Source organism: Falco biarmicus, chromosome 16 (assembly GCF_023638135.1).
Source record: "Falco biarmicus isolate bFalBia1 chromosome 16, bFalBia1.pri, whole genome shotgun sequence".
Lineage (NCBI taxonomy): Eukaryota > Metazoa > Chordata > Aves > Falconiformes > Falconidae > Falco > Falco biarmicus.
Window position 1 is genome coordinate 846,104 of NC_079303.1, and position 25,449 is coordinate 871,552.

General features: G+C 61.4%; 1 protein-coding gene across 1 annotated transcript; it reads left to right on the top strand.

Moving 5' to 3' along the window:
• Positions 1–678: 678 nt before the first annotated feature.
• SYT2 (synaptotagmin 2) lies at positions 679–22,141 on the top strand. The gene is made up of 9 exons (XM_056362056.1): positions 679–807; positions 16,874–17,056; positions 17,199–17,368; positions 18,832–18,948; positions 19,172–19,339; positions 19,483–19,650; positions 20,052–20,169; positions 20,899–21,032; positions 21,740–22,141. Exons 2-9 carry the CDS (start codon positions 16,891–16,893, stop codon positions 21,944–21,946), a joined length of 1,248 nt encoding a protein of 415 aa, XP_056218031.1. The 5' UTR covers positions 679–807; positions 16,874–16,890; the 3' UTR covers positions 21,947–22,141.
• Positions 22,142–25,449: the final 3,308 nt, after the last annotated feature.

The following is a 25,449-nucleotide window of genomic DNA, read 5'->3' on the forward strand; positions in this document are numbered from 1 at the left end:
GCCTGTGTTGCCAAGCTCGAATGCTGATGAGCCTCTGTTTTAATTTAACTAATGGGCAGTGCCTGCTCATCAGAGCCAGTGGCTGCGGCTCTGGGCCACTGCGGGGGCGCGGGGGCACCAGTCCCCTCGAGTGGCTCTGGCTGGGGCTGCCTGTCACCTCCGGCTGTGTCCCGGCAGCGGCGCGGAGGTGGGGGACCCGCGGCTGGGGTGGGTGTGGGGTCAGCCCGCGGGGTCCCTGCCCCCGGCTCATCTGTGGGGAGCAAGGGGTGCCTCAGGGTCCCCGTCCCCACGCGAGACCTCACTGACAGGGGACCCACAGTGAGGGCGAACCGGCCGCCACCGCCCCCAGCTCCCGCCGGGCCCCTCACGTCAACCCCATCAGCTTCTTCTTGCTGTTTTGGCCCCAAACCCAGGCGGGTTCTCAGGAGCCCTTTGGGCCTGGGCGGGGGGCGCCACCACCGCCCCCGCCTCCGCCCTGCTCCCCGGTAGGCACCGCAGGGACGGGCTGGGCTGGCGGGTCCCCGCGGTGCCCGGGGCGAGGCGACGGAGGCCAGGTCACCCCGGGCGCGGGGTCCCGACCGCGCGCGCCCCGCGCAGCCCCGCCGCGTGGGGGGGGCGGTCCGTGGGCGGGGCCTCCCGGCGGGGGGCGGGGCTGCGCGGAGCCGCCGCACGCGAGCCCGGAGGGGCCGGGGCTGCCGCAGCGCCGCCGTGTCCCGCACCGCCCGCACCGGCCCGCTCCGCACTGACCCGCTCCTCTCCGCACCGACCCGCTCCTCTCCGCACCGGTCCGCGCCCCGTCTCCGGCCAGTAAGTGCCCGCCCGCGCTCCCGCCGAAGTTTGGCCGCGGTGCCGCAGCGGTGCGGGCTCTGCGGGACGGGGCCGCCCGCGCTCCCGCCAGCCCGTCCCGGGGCCGCCGCCGGGGCGCGATGGTCCCCGCGGGGGGGGGGGGGGAGCGGGCGCGGCGGCGGCGGCCGGGCTGGCCCGGCTGGAGTGGGGCGGGGGGCGGCGCTGCCCTCGGGTCCCCCTCCCGGGGCGCGGATCCCCGCTCCCCGCCGTGCCCGGCGCTGCCCGCGGGGTGCTGCGCCCCGCAGACCGCTGGGGACAGAGCCCGGTGGGCTGGAGGTGGGTGCCGCCAGCGGTGCGGGGGGCTGCGGAGCTGGCGGGGGGCACGAGGGGTGTGGGACCCTCCCGAGGCCGCCCGGGGTGTGGAGCCGAGCTCGAGCCGCCCGGTCGAAGGTGCTGAGGGATGCTCCGGTCCCGCATCCGTGCGGGGGCCCCTGGGGCTCAGGGGGGGGGGCCGGGGGCGCGGAGCTGTGCCCGGTGCAGTGCGGGCAGCGCGCCCCGGCGCTGGAAACCGGTGCGGGCGGCGTGGCTCTGGCCGTGGGCGGCCGCAGGCCCCGCTGCACCGGCAGCTTCTCCGTAGCGGCCTGGCCCGGAGCCAGCTCCAGCCAGTCCCTTCTCCAGGCTGGATTTCCCCTCCGCGGTTGCAGCACCTCCGGGATCCTCCTCCACTTCCCGCGCCCGCTGCGTGCCGTCGGGGTGCGGCGGGGAGGGGGGGGCTCGGCCCGGAGCCGGGGGCGTCAGCGCCGGGGTGCCGCAGCCCTGGCACCCCCAGCCGTGCCGGAGTGGCGCCCCGCACCTCGCTGCTCCCCGCAGCCTACTTTCCGAGAGGGGCGGGAGCGATCCCCAGGGAGCTCTGCACATTGCGCAGGGGACAGGCACTATGGCAAGGTGACTGTGGCTCGGGGAGGGGGACACACGCTCTTCTGTGTCACGCATCGCTTCGTGGTCCCCAGCAGTGCCGGCGCCTGTGTGTCCCCCTGCACCGGGCAGGGGCGTGCAGAGCCCCGGCTCAGCGCTCTCCTGTCCTCCCGGTGAGAGCAGCCAGGGCAGCGGGTGCTGTGGGGTGTCACCCGCTGTGGGGTGTCACCCGCTGCGGAGCATCCAGCAGCAAAGCCCCCCTGTGCTGTGGCGGCTACAGGATGCTGAAGGACTCCCCGCCTGCTCCTCTGCAGCAGCGAAAACTTCAGTCCTGGAGCGGAGGCTCCCATTATTGCGTGCCGAGGTGCTGCTGCAGCTGTGTCACTCCTGTGCACGCCGTACGAAGCGCAGGCACCGGCAGGAGTGTCTCCTGCCTGCTGCATTATTCCTCGCTAGTGCAGAGCCTTGGCTGCGCTGCCGGGGGCTGCTGGAGCCCCGGGGCACCCCTGGGGCAGCCGATGCTCGGTGGCTTTGCTGCGCTCGGGTGCTTTTGGCTGCGGGGTCTTGGTGGGAGGGAGTGCGGCTCGTGGTGGTCCGTATGTTGTGGGAGCACGGGGCACCGGGGAGGTGATGCACCCAAGGTCATTGAGGCCAGCAGTGGCAGCGGGACGTTGCCTGTCTTGCTTGGGAAGAGCACAATGCAGCAAAACACCCCACTGACCCCCCCAGATCCCAAAGCCCTCTTGGAGCAGTGCTCTGTCCCCTTCTTGCATCTGGGTGAAGTGCAGAAATGGGTCTGACCTTGCCCGATCACCCGACGCCGAGCCCGGCTCTTGCAACCTCCTGTGGTGAGCACTAGCGCCCTGTTTGCTGGGAGCTGGCCTGGAGCCCCAGTGCCCCGATTCTGCAGGGCAAGGACACGTCCCTTGCTGCCCGTTAGCCTGGTGACAGCAGAGCAGTGAGCCAGGATCGGCTGTGCTGCATTGCCACCGGCAGCCCTGGCTCTGCACCCCTCTGCCACACAGCGCCTGGCACCGCCCGGAGTCACGGGAGAAGGGAGTACATATGAATATATACATATATACCCTTCTATATACCTATATGTATATATCCTTATATATATGGTTAGGGATGGGAGGCTGCAAATTAGCTGTCTTTCTACCGGCGGGTTGTCCGCACGAAGCCGTGCCCGCTGTGTGCGGTGGGACAGCGCAGTGGTAGTGCTTGCTGCTGGCTGCTCCCAGGGGAGCTGCCTCCTGTTCCATGAGCCCCGGGACCATCACTGGGCTTGAGCTAAAGGCCACCGAAGCGAGCCGGGACTCCTGCTCACACCCTGAGGGATGGGAGCAGGCCCTTCCTCCAGCTCCCGGTAGTTCTGGCAAAGCCCCAGCTCTGGGAGCCGGATGACTGCAGCTCCTAATTATGACTTGAGTTTCTCCTTCTCCGGGCTGCGCAGGAGAGCCGCGAGCTGGCAGCCGTGATGTCCTCCGGCAGGATCGATGCCCGAAGCCTGGAGTTGGACCCAGTGCCTGCTGGGTTTCCAATCTATTGCTTTTTTCCCTAAGCCCCTGGCAGTGCAGCTCAGCGCTGTCCCTGGCTGTGCTCCTCCTCAGCCCGGTAGCCACCGGCACTTTGCCTGTGCCAATATCTAGAGCTGCCAGTAAGTGCAGTCTGGCAAAATGCTTTTGCCCTTGGCTGCGGTCGGCTTTTCCCTCCTCAGTGAAAGCCCGGCTGCCCTCGGCTCAGCTCTCACCAGAGCCCGTGTTCCCCAAAGTGCTCTTTGATTATTAGCCCTAATAATTGTGTTATCACATTGACTGAAGTGTTTCAGATGCCAAAGCTAATTTTGCTCTTCATGCTTTCCTTCATCAGTAATGGGATTTTGATAACATCACGCGTCCAAAAGTATTGGATAAACTCGACATAATTCCCCATTTATTAATTAAACTGTAAATTAGGCAGCGTGCAGCTGGAATCCGAGATGCCCTGTACCAGTGTCATCCTGCGGTGGGGATGGTGCTGGCCCCGTGCTGGCCCCGGCCGGTCCCTGCCAGCCCTGGGATGTGGGATCCCAGTGCCCTCCCCTGAGCTCGGGGGCTGCCACATCCTGGTGGGGCTGCCTGCGCCGTTGCTCCCTGTGTGCTGGAAGTCAAGAGATGTTTCATCTGCTCTGGTGCCCAGAGGAGGAGTCGTGGTGCCCCTGGATTACGCTGCCAGCTGGACAGTGGGATGGGGGGCTGGCAAAGCTCCCTGTCACCCCAGGGTGGCTCTGCTGGTGCTGCAGCCCCCACGCCAGGACTTGGGGAGGGAGGAACTGCAGCTGGCTCCAGCAGTGTGTGTGGCAGTCCTAGGCTACGCCAAATTGCTGCTGTCTGGACCCACATCCCACTCTCCCGGCATGGGCAAGCGTCTGGCTGCACCAAATCCATCACTGCTGCTGCCGGCAGCTGGGCACCTGCATCCCCACCTGCCTGGCCGGGGCTCCTGGTGCCATTGGGGCATCCTTCATGTCGCGCATCTTAAGGAAAGCTGGTGTGTTTTAATTTATCTGGGCTGTTTTTTTCTCTCAGGCTCTTCCCAGCCCTGCAAGGGCCCAGAAGATCTGGGCGCTGGGCTGGCACGTCCCAAAGGGATAGGGGGAAGCCGGGAGCAAAGCAGATGCTTGACGTATGAGGTGCTGGGGGCAGACGTGGTGCTGTGCTTGGGTGCATCCAACCCCTAAACCCACGCTGAGCTGGAGTTGGCCTGGGGCGATTCTCCAGCTGCTGTGGGGCTTGGGGAGCTGCTCTAGGGCTGGGCTGAAGCCACAGGATGGGTGGGTGGGTGTCTGCGGGCAGCAGGGATGCCGAGATACGAGATACACCGGCGGTCAGCAGAGCTGATCTGGCAGCGACACCGTGGTAGTGCTGGTGTGGGGCGAGGTGTCCACATTGCCTGTGAATCCGCTGTGGTGCCTCACACAGAAGCGATTCTGCCAAAACTGCGCCGGGACCAGCCTCCAAACTGCTCAGCAATGTTGTGGTGTGGGGGGAGGGACATCTCCTGCCTGCTCCTGCGGGACACCGTGTCCCCAGGGACACGCTGGTACCGAGTGCTGCTGGGACCGGGGATCCCCAAAGCAGCACCGCGGCTCCTGTCGGCCTTCAGTGGAGGATTCAAGAGGGAAAACAACCCCAAATTTCAGTGCTGTGCATGGATTTACAAGCAGGTGGATGCCCTGCAGTGCTCTGGTGCTGCCTCGCTCTGCTCCCGGGAGAGTTAGGAGGTTTTGCCCTGGACCCAAAGCTGAGCGGGAGCTGGGTTAGTGCCTGGGGTGAAAGCAAAACCCACGTGCGAGCCTGCGCCGCTGCCAGCAGCCTGGTGCAGCCGCTGCCTGGTGCCGCAACGAGCTGCGGTGCAGCTGTGCCAGGCTCAGCTGCTGGGTTGTGCTGCCTGAGAGCCTGACCGAGACCCTCCCCATCGGGTGGCCCTGGCCGGGGGGCACCCTTGGAAGGGATGGTGGGTGCTGGGCACCGGGAGCCAGGGTGCTTTGCAGCTCCTCAGGCAGCTGGGGTCTCTGTGTTATTTTGGGAGGTAAACAGCCTTCCCAGGACACCGGTGAGCAGCTCCTCTGTGCAGCCCTGGAAGTGTGCGCTGTGTCTCTTGTGCCCCCGAAACACCTGGAGCAATGTAGGGACACAGCTCGGAGGGGCCGGGGAGCAGCAGTGCCCCTGCTGTGCCCACGGTGTACGGAGGGGCTGTGCCCATCACCCAGGCTGGTCTCCTGGCTCTCACGGTGGCTTTTCCCATCTGCACAGGGTTTATTCATGGGAGTCAGTTCCTGGTGTCCTGGCCTTGGTGGTGCTCCATGCTGCAATTAAATCCCCCTGGGCTGGTGTTGATGCTGCATCCTCACCGATGCCACCGTTGTCATGCCTCTGCCGTCACCTTTCTCACCCCAAATGCCACCAGGGTGGGTGGCCCCAGAGGACGCAGGGCTGTACTCTGCCTCCAGGGCTCTCTGCTTCAGAGCTGGGCAAACAGCCACCAGCATCACTCTGGAGGCAGCCAGTCCCTGGGACCTGAGCCCTGGCTGGCAGAGTGAGGGAGGTGCTGAAGGGTGAGCATTGCTGAGGACTCCCTGGGGCTGGACAACCATTTTTTTCTGGATTTCTAATACCAGCCCATCACCTCTTCATGCTTGGCTGGGTGCTTTGGAGATCTCGGTGGGGGCTGCAGCCCGACAGGCACGTGGAGCTTCACCCCTGGAAATGGTGCCTCGTGGCTCTCTGCTCATTTGGTCCACATTTGTTTATCTTGGGAGCAGTGCAGGGTGTGCGCTCCCCTTCCATCTCAAATCAATCTGCCTTGTCTCAGCTCTCTCCTGGAGCGGCTTTTGGCTCTTCCCCATGAGCTTGTCTGGCTTCTTTTTTCTCCTCCCATATTGATGAAGAGCCATCACCGTTGCACAGGACCATCGCCAGGGAACGCTGGCAGCAGGGCAGCATTGCAGGCAGAGCAGTGCTGACCCGGGTGGGCAGGATTCGGCCGTGTGGTGCCTTCGAAGTGCCAGGACAGCTCAGCCCATCACCATCTGTTGCCCTATTTAGCCGTGCTGGTCTCACCGGCGGAGCAAGGCGCGGCTGCTGCAGCATTGCTGGCGCTGGGGAGCAGGCTGGGTGCCAGCAGCGCCCGTCCCCTTTCTTGGGAGACCTTCTTGGCCGTTTGCAGCTCTGCGCACCGAGGGTGGGCTGTGGGTACTGGCTGTGTTTGGGTGAGCCTGGCAGGTCGCCGGGTCGGCTGCGGCAGCTGGTGCCGTATGGGATGCTCTGGTGTCCTTGGGGACGGCTGCATCCACACAGCTCAGGGGACTGTGAACTCCAGGATTATCAGATGCCTTTTCTGTGGGTGCCGCGGTGGCATACGCCAAAACCCTCAGAGTGAAAGGCTGATGGTGAGCAATGCCTGCAGTCCCCGTGGGTAGGAAGGACGTGGGTGGCCCATCACCTCCTTGGCAGGGGACTGTGCTTGTGCCACCACACCGGGGCTGGAGAGGCCGCGGGCTGCTCCTGGCACGCCCGGGGGGAGGGGGACCCTGACCTGTGCCGGTGCCCAGCTCCGGGGCTGTACGAGCAGGTACCTCCGCGTGATCTCTCGTTTTGCTTCCCAGCTGACCAGCAAGGTGGCTGCCTTCTGTGGGGTCTCCAAAGCATTTCAGCAGTGCCAGACGAAGGTGGAGAGCTGAGCGCCATAGTGGGAAGCGGGGAGAAGGTGCTCGCCGTCCCCTTTGCTGCTGGCACCGAAGTGCCGGTTGGCTCGGTGGGGAACGGCTGCTGCAGCACCTGCCCCGGCTCCTGCGGGAGCCCTGGCACCAGCCCCCGTTTCAGCTTCCTTGCGTCCTCCCACTGCTGCTGGGGCAGCAGCAGCGCTGGAGGTGAGGGTGGTTGGGGCCTGACCCCTCTGGGAAAGGTGGGCCTGGGGAAACCAGCACCCATGGGTGCCAAGCTCTGAGTACCCAGCTGTGGGCCCCATCTCCGCTGAAGCAAGCGCAGGCATTACGTGCTGTCACTCACCTCTTCCCCTGCTTCACCTCGGTGCTGTCCTGATTTTAGAGACAAAGGCACTGAGCATCCCTGAACTGCCTGGCCTGGCACCCTGATGCTGGTGGGTGCCAGTGGCCGTCCCCATGCAGGGAGGCGTCCCCAGGTAGGGACAAACCTGGTGGCTCCATGAGCAGCCCCAGGTGGGTGCAATGTTTTGGGATGGGCACCCACCAGCTCAGAGAGAGACCCCGAGACCTGGCAGGATGCTTGGTTGCGTGATGCTGCTGTGGGGGGAGATGCTCGGGAGCTGAGCAGGGAGGGCAGGATGGGATCGCCCCCATCCCAGCTCGTTGCATGCCCAGCACCATGGATGCACTGGCCTTAGCTGTCCAGCTGGTGCAGCTGGACTGGTGGGAGCCGCAGCAGCGCTCGGCACAGCCTTCCAGCAGCAGGAGCTGGTGGTTTTGCCTTGGGAGCATCAGAAGCCATTAATCTGGTATCCGAATGATGAATGAAGGCTACCTTTAAGACTGCATTTAACTATGAGACGTCTCTTGGTTTTGCTGTAAATAATACAGCTGCTGTGACATGAGAGCAGCTCCTCTATCAACGGCAGGTGCCAGCCTCTAAAACTGCCAGTCCTTGCATTTATTTTTTAATTTCTTATTTACAAGATCTCCCCTGTGAGTCAGGGCCCAGGTCCCCATCCTCAAGGCTTTGTGATGAGGGACCTGGATCCCGGCACCTGGGGCAGTGAGGTAGAAGCTCCTCAGGGGGTCCCTGTCCCTGCCCATACTTGCAGTGTCTGTCCCCTGTGCCTCCAGCTCAGGGTGAGGGTGGGGACCTGGATGTGACCCTGTGGCCGAGTGGGGCTGCAGGGACATGCGGGGAATATGCTCACCACTGCCCAGGCAGCTCATCACATTTTCACAGGAACCATGTAACGCTCCGGCATGGTCCCCCTCCATCCCACCCCGCCAAATTACTCGTCTCCCGGGGAAGGGCCTGCAGTCAGGACTGCCAAGTACATCATTATTTTTAATTAGACAAGCTAGGTGCTGGCTGGTGATGACAGGCAGTGAGCAGAGCATTTCTCGCAGGGAGGGTGCGGGACGGCACTGGTCCCATGCAGGGATGGTGAGCAGCACCGTAGGTCCCGGCAGGCACTGGCAGCTGTGTCACCATGGCAGCTGTGTCACTAGCACTGGCAGCGGCAGGCTAGCAGGGTCCTGGCACAGCTGTGAGGAATGGTGCAGTTCACCCCTGCACAGGGGCAGCTCAGCTTGTGGGGTTTCTCTTTGAAGGTGCTGCTGCCCTGTGCTGCACTTTGGTTTCCCCCAGTGGCAGGCAGCGATGCACCATTCGGGGCTGCAAGGGGCTCGGGGGGTCTGGCCAACAGTGCCTGCTCGGATGGGGGGACCCGTGGGGTGTCTCTCTGCATGGGTGATGTCTTGGCAGGTCGTGTCCCGTGATGCCACTTGCTGCTACTGGAGCATCCACGCTCCACCAACCCCCATCACCGGTGCTGCTGCCGGCTCCCCTTCCCCAACCTGGTATAAATATCCTTCCGAGGCTGGAGGAGCAGAAACTCCTCTCGCCCTCGGCAGTGTAAATCAGGAGGGAGGTGTGGGCGGCAAGGGGGTCCCGGGGGGAAACTGGTCCCCAAGCCCTGGGAGCTGCTGCGCCAGCCTGGGGTGCTGCTGACGGGGGTCTGCTCAGGCGCCGCTAATGCAGCGATTACAGATTTGTGCCGGGGCTGAGGAAGAAGAATGGGGCCAAGGTTTGCTGGGCTGGGGTGTTGTGACCTTCTCTGCACTGGGCTTCTGCAGTATACCCCTCCCCAGATCCCCCTCCTCCCTGATGCCTCCAACTCCCTGTGCCACCTCACATCCCTTGTCAGAAATTTTCTGTTAGTTAAATGACCATTAGAAGCCAAGTCATGTTTTTGCCTTAATTAGACTCTCCTATCTCACTCCTGTGAGCTGAAACTTTGGCCCAGCATGGATGCGATGGTCCCAAAATGATGGGAGTGTTGAGGGGTCTGCTTGTCTGAAAGGCATCGTGCCAGCAGGTCTGGCAGAGATGGGGTCTCCCCCACTGGCCCTTGTGCTGCTGCCCTCGGGACCAAGACAGCTGCTGGCGTCAGGATCTGGCTGGGGCACTGCCCGATACCTCAGCTCTACCCTGAAATCCCAGCTTGCGCCCAGTAGCATCACAGGGATGTGTCGGCACACACTGGGGAGGGAAGGGGCTCCCCTTTGGGACCACTTTGGGGTTTTCATTATCCAAGCCCAAGCGCTGGCATGGGGCGATGCATGTTTTGGGGTCAGCTCCCAAAGCTGACATTCGTGGACGGCTGGGGGTCCCCACGTCTCCATCCTCATGGGACAACTTAGAGCCCATCGGCTTAACAGCCGCTGCAGCCCTGGCTTTGCCATCCTGTAAAGGAGCAATAACTCATTTCTGCGGGCCCATGACAGCAGCAGCCCTTCGTTAGTTAACGAGCTTCCCGCTGAGATTGGGGTCTTCCCAGGACAAGCTAGCACCCAGCACCCTGGGCTGGGAGAGCTGGGGGTCGACCTCCCCCTTACCTGCCTGCCCACAGCTCAACCCAGTGCTCCAGCAGCGGCTGCCAGCACTAATTGCTGCCTCAGCCTCATTAATCTTGATTTGTTGCCGCTTTCTGCCCTCCATCATCACAGTGGGCTTCGCCTCCCCAGAGGGGAGAGCTTTCGGCTGCCAAAGCCGCTCCCGCAGAGGAGCTGGGGGGGCTTCCAGGAGATGTCCCGTCCCCCCCCGCCAGGATCGTCCACCCTCCCCAGCAGTGCTGTGCTCGCCTGGGCACTGCTGTGGCCAGGGACATCTCGGGCCACCAGTTTGTCCCCAGATCCCCTTCCTGGGTCTGGTCCTTCCCGCAACACCTTGGCTGATGAGGGCAGGAGTGCAGGGGTGGGGGGCTGGAGGAGGGGGTCCCCAGGACCCTGGGTGGGCAATCGTGGAGGTGAAATACTTCTTTTTTTTTTTTTTTTTAATAGAATCACAGAACAGTTGGGGATGGGAGGGACCTTAAGGACCATCCAGTGCCAACCCCCTGCCATGGGCAGGGACACCTGCCACCAGCCCAGGCTGCTCCCAGCCCCGTCCAGCCTGGCCTTGACCTCCCAGGGATGGGGCACACACAGCTGCTCTGGGCACCCTGTGCCAGCGTCCCGCCTCCCTCACAGTGAGGAATTTATCCATAATACCTTATCTAAATCTATCCTCTGCAAATACTGTAAACCTTGCTGTTTTCCTGTTTGCATAACCCAGTGGGGATGATTTGCTGGTGGACAAAGACCTCTGTTGCTTGTCCACACACCTTGCTTCTCCCTGCATGGTCCCCCAAAACCCCCATCCCCTATAAACTCCCCTCTCCACTCACCTCCTGCCCTGCCCCGCCGATGGGTGCGGGGGTGGAGGAGCCTCTGCCGGGGGCAGGGGGTACCCGCAATGCTCTGCCGAAGGGACCATCAGTGGGGAACCCCCAAATCCCCCTTTTTTTGGCTTGTGGGATGTGGTAGGTGCTGCATTAGCCAAGGGGGGCTCTGGGGTGGAGCTTTTTGCAGGTGGAGTGGTGGATGAAAGGCTTGTGAAAGGGATTTTTCTGCTCAAAACTGCTTTTCCCAATATGGGAAACGTCCCCGGGATGGAGGAAGACGGGATTGCCAGCACCAGCCTGGGATTTCCACCCCGCCAGACCTCAGGGCACTGCTGGCAAACAAAACCCAGCCAGCTTTGTGCGAACGGGAAAGGGGGGCTCATCCCTCTGGAGCCAGCTCCCCCTCAGGTGTAAATCAGCAGAGGCCCCACAAGGGCAGTGGAGCCAGAGGGGTTTACACCAGCAAGGAGCTAAGCCCCGACCCCGACGGGGCTTGTTTTGGGCTCAGTGCGGATTGTGAGCGGTTGGGGAGGGGGTCAGGGTAGGATTTTGGTGGTGATGGGGGGTGAGCCTGGAGTGGTGTTTGCTGGATACGGGGGCTATGCTGAGATGGGACCTGGTGGCTCCTTCTAGGCCAGATGTTTGCAGCTGGTGGGCCACCAGCTGAGGGGCAATGCATTGGGGGATAGATACAGGGTAATGCGCTGCCGAGTGCAGAGGGGATGTGTTAGGGGGTCTGGGGGTGATGGGTTGGAGGTTCAGGGTAATGCACTGAGGGTGCGGGGTCACACCCTGGGAGTCCAGAGCAAGGTGGTGCAGGATAATGTACAGGGAGTCAGGGGGTGGCACCTGGGGAGCTGTGGGGACAACGCGCTGCAGGGGCTGTGTAATGTGGGTGTGTGGGTGATGTGCTGGGGGGGTGTCCTCCCCACCAGCTGGCATGTGGGGTCTCCTGGGTGAAGCCCACCCTGCGCAGCTCCGTGGGGAGCTCCTGGCTGTTTTGAAGGATGTGGGGTGGGTCCTACCATACCCATCAGCTTTCCCTGAGGGGTGCTGCTCCCCAGGGAGGCGCTGGGGGGTCCCCGGGGGTTAGCAGCAGGAGGGGGCCCCTTCCCAGCCAGCACACTCTGCTTCCCAGCCAGTATTTATTAATGATGCCTTAACCCACGCTTGTTCTGGGGCCAGGGACTGATAGAAATGGTTATTTATAACCCTCTTTATTTATTTATGTCCTTAAGACACTGGGGTCCTGGCGGAGGGGTGGTGGGGGGCAGCTCCAAAGCAGCTGGGGGATAAAGAGGAGACTTCCAGCCCTGGAGGAATGGCAGCGACTGTCCTCGGTGGGGGCAGCTGAGCGGGGTTTGAGGGTGCAGGGGGGACAGCAGCGGGGGGAGCTCCCTTCCCACCTCCAGCCGGGATGGATCCAGCAGCCACCCCAGCCCCTCACCAGTGGCTGCCGCAACTTGCAAAAAGGAAGGGGGGAGAAAAAAAAGAAAGATTGGAAAAAAGAAAAAAAAAAAAAAAAACCAACCACGGCATGCAGAGCCCAAGCAGGACTGCATTGCAGTGCTGCCAGCCGAGGCCCCTGTGCCACACGGCCACCCTGACCCCCTCCCAGCAGCACCAGGGTGACCTGGCCCTGTGCTGGGCAGGGGCAGGGGGCTGGGACATGGGCAGGGTGCTGGGACAGGCCTTTCTGCCTGGGAACCTGCCCTGTGGGGCAGGGGGTGGCTTCGCACCCACAGCCGAGGGGCTGGGCTGCCCAGCTTGTACCAGCACTGTGCGTGACGGGGGACCTGGGATGTGACCAGGGACACCCAGTGAGGTAGCGTCAGAGTGGAGATGGGGATGGCAGGTGAGGGGATGTGCCCAAGGACACACTGCCCCACAGCGTGCCCTCCTGCCCCACACGCAGCACCTTGGCTGCCCCCAGGCTGCCCCCATGGCACTGCCCCCCATCTGCCCCAAGGCACCCCACACCCTGCGCAGTCCAGCCGCCATGCAGGACGGGGAGCAAAGCTTGGCCCCTCACTTGGGGGGCAAGTTCTGCCCTCCCTCCCCTGCCCCCATATCAGAGACTGCGGGGTCCCAGGTGGCTCTAGGGTACCCAGTCAGGGGGCAGAGGGCAGCAACAGGGTCAAGCCTCTCCCGTGCCTCAGTTTCCCCCAGCTCCAGCTCTGCCGGCACTCAGTGAGCACCGCAGAGTGGGAGAGCACAGGCTGCTGGGGCAGGTGACTGAGCAATTAGTGATGCTGATTAGCTTGCCCTGTTCAAAAATAGCCATCACAGTGAGGTCTGATGCTGCTTGCAGTCCCCCGACCCTGGGCGGCAGCTCAAAGCCCCCAGGTAGCCCCCCAGCAGCATTTCCCCTGGCTGAGTGCCTGCAGCACAGCTCACACCCCCGCAGCTCGTTCTGCTGCGGCCCCCCTGCCAGCCGGGGCTCCCCCGCCTGCTGGGAGGGTTTTCCTTATTGCGTTAGAAATTATTTCCAGAAATCAATCAGCAGCTGCTCGCGGCAGCAGTGTGTGTGTGTGTGAACCCATGGCCTCAGCGTCCCTGTGGCGTGCAGGGGTTTGCATGGTAGATACATGTTAAATGTGCTCATGCCCGCATGCACGGGTGTTCCACGTGTTAAGCACCCGTGGGCACACGTGACTCATGAGCAGCTGTGCACACACGTGCATGCCGTCATGCAGAGGATGTGTGTGCAAACATGTCTATATGCAGGCTCCCACACAGGCTGCAGGCAGTGGCACACACACCTTTGCATACACGCACACCCATGCACAACAGTGCTTGCAGAGTCACGCGAGTGCTGCTTGCGTGCACAAGTGCTTGCACCCTGACACATCTGAGCAAGTATGCTCGTACAGGTGTGTGGCCATGTGCACACAACTGTCAGCACTTGCACACAGATGCTTGCATGCTGCACAAGCACCTGTGTAAATGTGCATGCTGTTATACATGCTTGTATAAGCCATGCATGAGCACTTGTGCGTGTGCACAGACATGCAGACACATCCTGTGCACATCTGCAGACATGCATGCACCCCCCATGCACTAGCACTTGCAAACGTGTCCCCACACCTACAGCCTTGCGCACGCACACTGCACAAGCATTTGCGTCCCTCCCCATGCACAAACACTTGCACGCGTATGCACACACAGGCTGAAGCACATGGCACGCTGCAGGTGCCGAGCCCCCCCACGCTTCTCGCTGTGCCCCTGCCCAGCTGCCCCCTCCCCAGGGAATGCAGCTCTGTGGGCCGTGGCGTTGCGTGCAGCAGGATGTGAGCAGCATTGCAATCGCAGCCTGTGCCTCGCTGTGCTGCAGCAGAGCGCTGCAGCAGGGCTGCCGCAGCCCCAGGCCTGCGGCACGGGGACCCCCTGCACCCCAGAGGGCGGCGCTGAGCTTGGTGCCCAAGGATGTGGGTGCTGGAGGGGGGGTGGCTCGGCTGGGTGCCCCCATTGGGTGCTGCTCACTCTGTACTGCACATCTGGGTGCAGGATGGGTGCCACCAGCTGCATTGCAGCCAGGTGCTCCCCTGGGGTCCTCCCACCCCGCAGCACTGCACGCCTCGCTGACACCCTTGCTTTGCACACCCTGTCCTTTCTGTGCACTCATGGGAACTTTTGGGGTGTCAGTGGCCTGGACCCCCTGCTCTGTGTCTGTGGGGGCTGGACAGAGCCAGGACTGAACCTGCCCCAGACCTGGGGTGCAGGATGCAGCACCTGGGGGGCAGGAGAGGGACATCACCCTGTTCAGCTCCTGGGTGCCATCGCCTGGGGCTGGGGGCAGGCAGCAGCATCCCATGCTGTGGGCGCTCAGCCCTGCCCGGCCTTTTTCTCCTTCCCAAACCTGGCTGCCTGCAGAGCTCGCCCGGCCCTGCTTTGGCGGAGATTGCTGTTTGCACAGAAATACAGGTCAGGTCAGGGAGCCAGTGTTGCAATAAACCTGCTGCCTCACCTGCATCTAGCTGGAAAGTGTCCAGAGTGCCCCAGGCAGCATCTGCTTGCCTCGCCTGCCTGCAGCTTTCCGGCAGCTTTGCTTTGCTCCTGGTAAACCCCAGCTGGTGTGGGGTGTGATGGGGAAAAACCCCTCGTACTGTTTTGCTTACAGGAAAAGCCCTGCTTGGAAATGCTCCGGCCACCCTGAGCCAGGTAAAAACTCCCATCCAAGCAACTGTGAAATCGTAACAGGGCTGTGGAGAGCTGCTGGCCACGTGGCAAGCAGGGGACAGCATCCTGTCCCCATCTCTGTCACTCCTTAAAAACGGGCTCCACAGCAACCTCTTCTTCCCAGCAGGCTGGCTTGCAGGGACACCTGCAGCTCCCAGTGCTGCCTGGCCCTTGGGTTGCTGAGAAGCTGGCACCAATGGTGACTCCAGCAAACAGGTGAAAAAATGAAAGGAGGCTGGGTGTCCCCTGCCACTGGACAGCTTTGGGGAGCCCTTGTAGTTCTCTGCATTAAATCACCCTCAGAGGGGTTAAATACAGCAGCTCCTGATTCACCTTGGAGCAGGATGTGGTGGCTCTGGGGCATCTCCAGCATCTTGCTCCAGCCCCCCAGTGCCATCTGCCACCGAGTTAGAGGGAGCTGGCCGTGTGATGCTGATTCTGGTGTTTGCAGCAGTTGCAGCCACTCTGTGGGGCATGAAGGTGGCAATGTCCAAGGTCCAAGGGGAGGAAGATGAGCTGGTAGAGTGTGGAGAGCATCTTAGATGTGCAGCGTGTTTGGAGGACTTTGTGCAGAGCAGGTCCAAGCAAGCTGACCTCCACCGACTTCTAAAATGGATAAATCCACAGGAGGAGCTGGTGAACATGGTCTGTGCAGTTCTCAGAGCTGCAGGCTGAGGAGGAGGAATGCACCTGAGATCCAGGACCTTGGCGGCTGCATCCTTTGAACTGCCATGCAGCTGCAGGAAGGGCAGGAGCAGCCAGCCCCAGGGGACAATGCTCTGGGTGAGAAGGCTTCACCGAGCTGGGAGAACAGATGCAGGAGACGGAGTCCCCCATGCCAGAGCTCACACGACCCCAGAAACTCCTTCCTCGATTATCTGCAATCCCACTTGGCTGTTTGCTTCCCCCACTGGCTAGCCTTTTATTCTCCTTAAACCTACCGGAACGATTAATTCCCTCTGTTTCTTGCTCTCTCCTTTGCAAGCTGCCTTCTGTGGGGGTTAGAGGGGCACTGCAGGGCTGGAGCTGGGTCCCGGCTGGCGCTGGGTTGGGGGGCAGTTTGCACCAGGTTTGCTTGCAGGAGTGAATGCCACGTTTGCAAGACTGTCGGGGGTGGGTGTCCCCATTCTTGGGGGGTGCTGCAGACCCTGCTGGGCTGGGGTGGAGGGCGCTAAGCATGGCAGGCTGTGCTGCAGCCCTGGCAGTGAGCTGAGCACCTTGCCCGGGTCCCATCGGTGAGTGGGCTGCCCGAGGGAGCTGGGCTCTGCGGGGTCAGGAGGTGGACAGGAGCCTCAAGACACCCAGGACATGGTATGTGTGACATGGTGAAAGGGCTGACCCTTTGACGTGCACGCTGAGCCCTCCATGGCTGTGTGGAGCCAGCACTTCCCTGCTTTCACCCATCCTCAAAATGTGCCCTGCAAGAGCTCCCTGGGGCTGGAAGAAGAGCAGCGTGTCGCTCCTCTCCTTGGAAGCTCTTCCCAGAGCTGGGAGAGTTTGTCCTGAGGGTCCCACAGCAGCTCTGGGGCCCTGCACAAAGCGAGGGCTGGCAGCTGCCCTGTGCTGGGTCTGCAGGTGCCCCAGGCCTGGGAAAAGGAGGCAGGGAGGGGCTGGCTTCGTCCAAATGAACCTTGCTCATCTCTCCTGGTGATGGAAACCTCTCTTCCCTCATCCCATGGGGGCTCACTGGGCGAAGCCCCCCCCCCCCCCCCCCCCAGCAGTGTCCTCTATGTCTCTGGGAGGCTGCTCTGCGCTGACACCAGCATTGCTGCAACCCTGGGTGATGCTCCTGGTGGCTTTGGAATTGTCACAGGCCAGGAAACTTGGGGGTCAGCTGGGCTTCCCATCCCTTGTGAGGGAATCCGAGTGTCTGGTCTCTCATAACCCAGTGGTCTGTGCACGTCTGCAGAAGATCAGTTGCCCTGCTGTAGCTCTGCTGCCACTGCAGATGTTGTCCTCAGTGCAGATGGCTGCTCAGGGACACAGCCTGGGCATGGGGAGGAGAGGGGGCAGCAGGGACCTGTGTGACCATGGAGGTGACGTTGTGTTTCAGGGAGCCTCTGACCCACCATGACGTTCAAGCAAGCGTCCATGATGGCCCCGGAGGCCACAGCCACCACGATGCCCATGACCACGATGGAGAACTCCACCGAGGCTGCAGGGCCGGGTGAGAGCAAGGAGGACATGTTCACCAAGCTGAGGGACAAGTTCATGAATGAGCTCAACAAGATCCCCTGTGAGTAGCTGCCTCCTTTTCCAGGTGTTACCCTCCTCATGACCCCACCACCGCTCTGGTCCCAGTGCAGCATGTGGGGTGAGGTGGTGGGGTGGCTGGGGCTGGGGGGAGCTGCTGGGCTGACCGTGGCTTTTGCTTGCAGTGCCACCCTGGGCCCTCATCGCCATCGCGGTGGTAGCTGGACTCCTCATCCTCACCTGCTGCTTCTGCATCTGCAAGAAGTGCTGCTGCAAGAAGAAGAAGAACAAGAAGGAGAAAGGCAAAGGCATGAAGAATGCCATGAACATGAAGGACATGAAGTCAGGCAACCAGGTGATGTCCTTGATGTTGTCCTGCACTTGTAGAACGATCCCTCTGGTTGAGTTATGAACAGTGTTGGGGCACTCATAGCTCAGGTAGCAGAGGGGGATGGAGCCACCAGGATCTTGGGATGGGACAGTGCAAAGACGAACCTGGACCTGAGGCAGCAGCACTGTCCTCTTCCAGTGCCTGGATGGGACCAGGTTCAAGCTGGCCTGGACCTGCCAATGCTTCAACTGAACCAGCAAATGTTCATCTGAATCTTGTGTCCCCCTGCCTTCCTCCGAGTTGCCCTCACCTCACTGAGGGGGGAGGACCGCCAGGCCAGAACACCCACCGGTTTGGGGTCCCCAAAAAGCCAGTGCTCAAGAGGCAGGGGCTGGTGCACAGAGCGGAGCTGGGGGTGTCTCCCCATCCTGGGGGGCAGCAGGAAGGAGGCTTTGGTACCAGTGGGCTTGGGGTGATCCCAGCCATTTCAATGGCCCCAGGGCCATTTGGAGGGGGTGGGGGATTTGGGGCATCCATTCCTGCTCTTCAGAGCCATGTGGGCACCACGGGCATGCAGGCAGGGGTGAGTGCTCAGTGGAGATGCTCCAGCGTGTGCCCATCTACACGCCCCCACAGCAGTGGGCAATGTGGGGTGGGATTCCCCAGTGAAGGGTGAGGGCTGCCATCCCCTGGGGCTCGGCAGGGCCACGCAAACCCTGATGCCCCACCTTGCCGTGGGTCCCTTGTTGATGCTCTCTGTAACGTGGCTCTCTTCCCTCCCGGCACTCTCACCATTTGTCCTCCCTGCTGCCCTGTCTGTGTGCGCCCTCTTCGTCCCGGGATGCCCTCCATGGTAGGTGCCACCACGAGCCTTGAGCCTCCTTCTTCATTGTCTGCTTCCAGGGTGGGATGGGAGACCTGGGGACCTGTTGGAGGGGTGATGGAGCCAGGGCTTCCAGCCCATGGACCATGCCTTGAAGAGGCAGGGAAAGGGGTGGCTTTGCTTTAGGAGAATTAGGTTATTTCTCTATTACTAAGCCAATGAAGCCTGGAGATGGCCCTGCTAATCCCTTAGCAGCAGTTATAGTGCTCCCCCAAGCACGGGCTGGGGTGGGGTGTCCCTGCACCCTTTGCAGCAGGTGCTTGGCATGCAGCCACCGCCTGCGAGCACCAGCTTCCCCCCGCTGCAGCTGACCTCCCATCCCGGTGCCCCAAGGCAGCCCCCCCTCGCCATCTGGGCTGGACCAGCACTGGAGGCTCCCTGGCAGCTGCCTGGTCATGGGCAGGACGGTGCCACCCCAGGGCTGCTCCGTCAGTGCTGTATGTCCCCAGCACAGGGATCTCCTTTCTCCTGACAGGGAGAACCCAGGTGTTGGCATGCCAGTAGGATTGGGGTGCCGGAGGTCCCAGTGGTGTGGGGGTGGGGGTGCTGGGCTGTGACCCTGCCACTGAGCTGGACACCTCGGCTGCCGTTGTAGGACATACAGGATGATGATGATGCAGAGATGGGTCTGACAGAGGGGGAAGGTGAGGAGGAGGAGAAGGAGCCGGAGAATCTGGGCAAGTTGCAGTTCTCACTGGACTACGATTTCCAGGCGAACCAGGTGATGAAGGGGCTGGGGCTCGGCTGAGGAGGTGGGAGAGTGGGATTTGCCCAGGGAGGCCATTAGAAAAGAAGTCTTGCTGTTGGACCTGGGTGGCATGGGAGGGAGAGGGGGAGCTGGGTGCTGTGCCATGGGGAGACCTGGCCCCATGTTGGGCTGGAGACGAGCCCTTGGCATCTGCAGCACATAGTGCCTTGCTGAAGCCATCCCTTTCCCTCTCCAGCTGACAGTGGGGATCCTCCAAGCTGCTGAACTGCCGGCTTTGGACATGGGTGGCACCTCGGACCCATACGTCAAGGTGTTCCTGCTCCCTGACAAGAAGAAAAAGTATGAGACCAAAGTGCAGAAGAAGACACTCAACCCTGCCTTCAACGAGACCTTCACCTTCAAGGTGAGCCCTTTCCTACTCACAACATGGGACCTTGTCTCCCATTCCCAACCTTCTGCCTGTGTGTTGACTGCTCGGAGTAGGTGGTCCTGGCATGGGCTCCTCTGAGACCGCTGCCAGCCCAGTTGGTGGCCCCCTTTGTGCAGGTCCCCTACCAGGAGCTGGGCGGGAAGACGCTGGTGATGGCCATCTATGACTTTGATCGCTTCTCCAAACATGACATTATCGGTGAGGTGAAGGTGCCCATGAACACGGTGGACCTGGGCCAGCCCATTGAGGAGTGGCGGGACCTGCAGAGCGGTGAGAAGGAGGAGGTAAGAGTGGGACCAGTGTGAGGCCCTCAGCCAGCTGAAACCCTTGGCTGGAGGGGAGATGTGGGGTGGCCATGGGGTGAGCTCAGGGTGGCAATCACCGTGGGCTCTCACCTGAATTCCATGGACATTCTGGCCATGAGCGCTGGGTGGGCTTTGGCCCTGTTGTTCTCTCATGCGAAAGACTTTCTATAACAAAAATTAAGAGTATAAACTTCTTGAGTGCTGTGCTGGGACTGGCCTGCCCCAGACCCAAGTGATCAAACTCTTGTGCTGGTGCATTGAGTGCCAGCTTCTGCCTGCATCAGAGGGTTGGTGGGGACCTGTATGTGGGACCGTGTCCCAGCACTGCAGTATGATGCACTGGCAAGGCTTTGATACCTGCTCCCTGCTCCGCTTGGCAGCCAGAGAAGCTGGGAGATATCTGCATCTCCCTCCGGTACGTGCCCACAGCCGGGAAACTCACTGTCTGCATCCTGGAGGCCAAGAACCTGAAGAAGATGGATGTCGGTGGCCTCTCAGGTGGGTGTTGGCTCACAGGCATCCTCCTCCTGCCCTGCTGTGGGGCTCTCAGCATCCTTTGTTGGGGAAGGACACCGCAGCCATCGGTCTGGCAGGGCTTGGGGAAGCCCCCTCCAGTGCCTGGGACCTCCTGCATCAGAGGCAGCCCAAGACCTGGCTGGGGGTGAGGGAACATAGGGATGGGATGAGCCCCCTGACCCTTAGGAAGGGACCTTAAGGACCATCCAGTGCCAACCCCCTGCCACAGGCAGGGACACCTGCCACCAGCCCAGGTTGCTCACAGCCCCGTCCAGCCTGGCCTTGAACTTCCAGGGATGGGGCACCCACAGCTGCTCTGGGCAGCCCGTGCCACCACCTCGCCGCCCTCAGAGTGACAAATTGATTCATATCTTTTCTAAATCTACCCTCGTTCAGTTTAAAGCCATTCCCCCTAGTCCCATCAGTACATGCCCTCTCAAGAAGTCCCTCTCCAGCTTTCTTGTAGACCCTTTTAGGTACTGGAAGGATGCAGAAGAGCTGAATCCCTTGGCCAGTTGCTCCCACAGATCCTCTCCAGCCCAAATATTTTGGCTTTGGTCTCCATCCACAAACCTCAGACCACCTTTAGTCATGGAGGTCTCCACACCCCATGGTGCACCTCATCTTGGGCTGAGACTTCTCCCGGGGCTGGGCTGATGGTGTCTCCTGGGCACCTCAGCTCTGGCTAATGCACCCTCCCGCCTCCATCAGATCCCTATGTGAAGATCCACCTGCTGCAGAATGGCAAGAGGTTGAAGAAGAAGAAGACCACAGTCAAGAAGAAGACCCTGAACCCCTACTTCAATGAGTCCTTCAGCTTTGAGATCCCCTTTGAGCAAATACAGGTTTGTCCGATGACTTCCCTGGGAGGCAGGCAGGGTGGGGGCAATGGGAAGTCCCACAGCTGCCTGAGCCTATATCCCAGCCTTCCCAGCACCCTGAGCAGCTCCTGCCAAACTCCTGGTCCGGTCACCCGTGAAATATGTTCAGTCCCAGTCTGGGCTGATGCTGATGGCAGCTGGTGCAGGAGCAGAGGTGGGAGGCTGGGCAGCACCCATGGGAGGTGCAACCCCAACCAGGTCATGGCTGGAATGGAGCTTTGCTCTGCCCCTGGTCCTATAGTGGTCACCCCAGGTGTAGTAGGGACCCCCAGTACTCCTAGGGGCATTTTGGACTGTTGGTAGGTGTCTTCTGCTCCTCCATGTCCTGCCCTAGCCCTTGCACATGTCCCTTGCCCCAGCCCCGTCAAGCCCTGTACCCCACAGCTCTTTCCGAGCCCCACAGAAGCCCTTGGTGACCTTTCCCAGGAGGCCACACCAGGATGACCTGGGCCCCTGGTGGCTCTGCAGCCCTGGGCTCCTCAGGGAAGGAAGTGCAGGAAGCTATGGGCACAGAGGGGACCCTGCTCCAAAACAGGCCATGGCAGGGCTCAGCCTTGGGGGATCCCTGGGGTACCCTGCCGAGCCGCCAGGGCTGGGGACAGCATGGAAGCTGTGGGGCAGTCATGGCTGCTGCGCCTTGCTGCCCCTCTAAAGAAGGTTTCCTTCTTTAGAAAGTGCAAGTGGTCATCACGGTGCTGGACTATGACAAGCTCGGGAAGAACGAAGCCATCGGCAAGATCTTCACGGGCTGCAACTCCACGGGCACAGAGCTGCGGCACTGGTCTGACATGCTGGCCAACCCCCGGCGGCCCATCGCCCAGTGGCACTCACTGAAGCCAGAGGAAGAAGTAGATGCAGCTCTCGGGAAAAACAAATAGGAAGATCTGCTGGCCCGCGCGGCACGGCACTGCGGACAGTCGAAGCGACCCAGAGCTACTGATACCTCAGTTACGCAACCTTTGGTTTTGGTTTTTTTGTTCTGTTTTAAGCTGAAATACCCTTTGATGGCTGTGGAAGGGTTTCCAGACAGTCCCAATAGCTTCCAGGGGAAGAGGTTAAAGACATGGATGGTTCTTTTTGTTCTTCAGCATCGCTCGCTCCCTTCTGCTGCATGTCCCATCGCCTCCGCCCGCCATCCCTTCCAGGTGCAAAGCCACCGTCACGCCTGGGACCTTCCCCAGCGGCTGTGTCACCAGCCCGCAGCATCGCTGCTGCCGTCCTCACTGTGGGTTCACGTGGGGAACAATCAAACGTTGCACGGAGGTGGTAACAGCCTGATAGCGCAGGATGACCAGACCCACTGTGCTTGCCTGGGGCATGAGCAGCTGTGTGGGCAGCAAAACGGTGGAGAAGACCCTCTGCAGGAGACCCAGGTGCCTCCCCCTCCTGCTCTGCCTCCCTCCCTCCAGGAAGGGCGAGAGCCGTGGTTTTGGGCCAAGGACGGCCGAGTGTCCCCAGGTTTGGCTTCTCCTGGGGAGAGGCTTGCAGGGAGCACGGAGCCCCACTGCGGATGACGTGGCAGTGGGGTGCTGAGCCCTTGGGGTTGCAGCCGGAGCTGCGGGGGCAGTCTGAGGACAGGGACCCCCAGGGGGGTCTGCTCTGAGTAGACATGTGGTGGGATGTGCATGCATCTGCAGCATAGTGTGGACCACCACCATGTCTGCCAGGTAGCCCTCATGTCCCCAGAGGCCGGACAAGGACAGCGCCAGGTGATTTGCACGTGTGTCCCACCGTGCTTGGCTGAAACCTGTAGATCAAGATGCTTCCACGAGGCAGGTTTATGCTGAGAGGTTTCCAGATGTGAGGGGGACAGCCCCCCAGAGCGGTGCAAAGCCCCTGACCCCCATGAGCTGTTGCTCCCCACTGGGCTGTTGGCTGCTGAATCCATCCCGTCCAGCTCCCCTCGGGGGTATAAGCCATATCCCTGTGCCTGACAGTGGCCAAGAACTTCTCTGGGCCACCTCCCCCACCGTGGGATGAACCAGGACCAAGCCCTTGAGCTGGAAAGCCAACATTGTTGCCTGCAGCTGGGAGAGGGTCCAGCAGCCCTGCCCAGTTCAGCCCAGTCTGTACTGGAGCACTGATGTGAGCTGGTGTCCCTGTCCTGGCTCTGACTCCACAGCAGCCTCGTGCTCCCTGTTCTGCTTTGCTTTTCGGGACTCAGTTTTGGAGGGTTTCGGCGCAGTCAGGCAGTGAAGCCGTTGCAGCTCCAGCAGTGGAGGAGCAGCGCTGCGGGATGCAGCCGGGGATGCCCTGGGCACCGGGGACGCTGCTCTGGGGGTCCAGCACCCAGGCTGGGACCTTGGTGCAGGGCATCCTGAGCCTGGGGACAAAGTGCCAAACCAGCTCGCCCCAGTGCCAGCGGCTGCTTTGGCAGCTCCCTGCAGCTGAGCCCAGGCTGGAGGTGGGAGGCGATGGGAAACTTGGAGGCAGCCACAGCTCAGGGGGTTCAGGTTGGACACGGGGGGTGAGCCCCTTCCCCTGGAGGGACATGCAGCTCTGGGACAGGTCCCCAAGGAGGGACAGCTCTGTCCCTGGGGCATCTGGGGCCCGGTTAGCCAAGCTGCACTATGGTGGCGGGGGAAGTTGGCGCAGGGACCTCCAAAGAGCCCTTCCACCAGCACCTCGGCTGTGCTTGGCCAGTGCCCTGGTGCTAGCCTGGGTGAGGGTGGCACTGGGGCCATGGCAGGGTGAGGGTGGCACTGGCACCATGGCAGGCTACAGGGGCTTCATGGGTTATCAGGTGAGTGGTCCCGCGGGGCCACATCCAGCTTGTCGGTCCCTTTTCCTGACAATGTGATGGTGGCGGCAGATGAGGTCCTGCCCTGCCTGCACAGCCAAAGGGAGAAGAAATTCCAGGGTGCTTTTAATTAACGGGGAGCTGGGGGTGGCTGATGCCCCTCGGCCAGGGGCACTGGCAGGATCTGGGCTCTCGAGTCATGTCGGAGTCCCCCCAGGGAATGCAGGGGCATTGGCCTGACGTGGAAATGGGTTAAAAAAGAATTGGAAAAAGCACTAAACCCCTCCTGCTGGCGGTCAGCGAGCAGGCACGGCCCCACAGCTTTCCTTGGGAAGCAGGCGGAGGCGTGCACACACGCCTGTACACATACACATGCACACCCCCTCATGTGCACCCCCCCATGCACCCCCCTGCACCCCCCACCTGCACCCCCCAGACCCGCCACATCGTCCAGGGTCTCACCGGGAGTGGAGGTCCCACCTGGCTGGTTTCCATTCGGACTCCTTAAGCCTTGCTGGGGGAGACTGTGACTTTAGTACATAATTTTATTTTTTTTTAATAAAAAAGGGAAAAATATTAAAGCCATCTGCACTGCCTCTGACCCCCCCTCCCCTTAGTTGTGTGTAGTTAAAAATATATGGAGACATAGCTGTATATACCATGAACAGTGCATGAGACGCAGCCACGCAGCAGTAGCAGCATGGTTAACGCTGAGCGTGGCACTGCACGCTCTGCCCCGCCGCTTGCCGCCGCCGGCACCTCTGTCCCAACACATTTCTCCAGCGTGGCAGAGACAGCGACAAACAAAACTCGTTGCTCGAGTGCTTTCCACCACCCTGATTATTTCCCCCCAAAATAAAACTAATTAAAAAAAAAATCATGTAAAAGAAGAAAATAATGCCAAGAAGCAAAGCATGCCAAGCCAGGCCCGCCAGCGGAGGGTGAGCCGTCACCGTGACTTCCATGTGTGTCTTGTTCCTGTATCTTGTCGCATTTATACCATGGCCGGGTAGCGGCAGCATCGTGGCTTCGGTGTCCTGTGTCGTGTTGGTGCATTTCACCATCAGAGCAACTTTAGAAGCCATATTAGACCACGGTCTGCCGGGACCCCCCAGGGACGGGCCCACAGGTGAGCCGTGACCCCCTTCCCCCCTCGTGTCCACTGTCCCCCTGGTTTCGTGGGGCTCAGCGGCAGAGCCAGGCTGCCAGGACGAACCGTGTTGGCCGCCACCTCAGTGGCCATGGATGCCACCGTCCTGCCGGGTGAGGGGATGGGGCAGCGCTGGGCGCAGGTGCCGGGGCCAACCTGCCGGTGGCATTTCTGCAGTGGAGGGGCTGGGATGCGGCAAAGATCTGGTGGCAAAAAGGCTTTTGGGAGCGATTTGGGTTATTTCTGCCGTGTGCAGTTGGGTGGTTCCTGTTTTGGGATGAGACGGCATTCCCCTCTCCGGGCTGCAGCGCGGTGCAAACCTGGCTGTGCCACGGAGATGCTCAGCTTCAGTCTCCTGCAGATAAAAGGAAGCCAATCTATGAGGCTTGGCAACAAGCTGGACTTTCTTCTTTTTTCTCCCCAAACCTGGGAGGGAAGAGCCAGCTCCTTTCGAAGACCCAGGGTCCGGCCATTCCTGGGTGAAGGACCCC

Bases quoted from the DNA above. Each gene is read 5' to 3' on its own strand.
- SYT2 (XM_056362056.1), top strand. From the start codon at position 16,891: ATGACGTTCAAGCAAGCGTCCATGATGGCCCCGGAGGCCACAGCCACC. The intron at 19,651-20,051 runs GTAAGAGTGGGA...TCCGCTTGGCAG, and splicing joins AGAGCGGTGAGAAGGAGGAG to CCAGAGAAGCTGGGAGATAT. The intron at 20,170-20,898 runs GTGGGTGTTGGC...CGCCTCCATCAG, and splicing joins GGATGTCGGTGGCCTCTCAG to ATCCCTATGTGAAGATCCAC.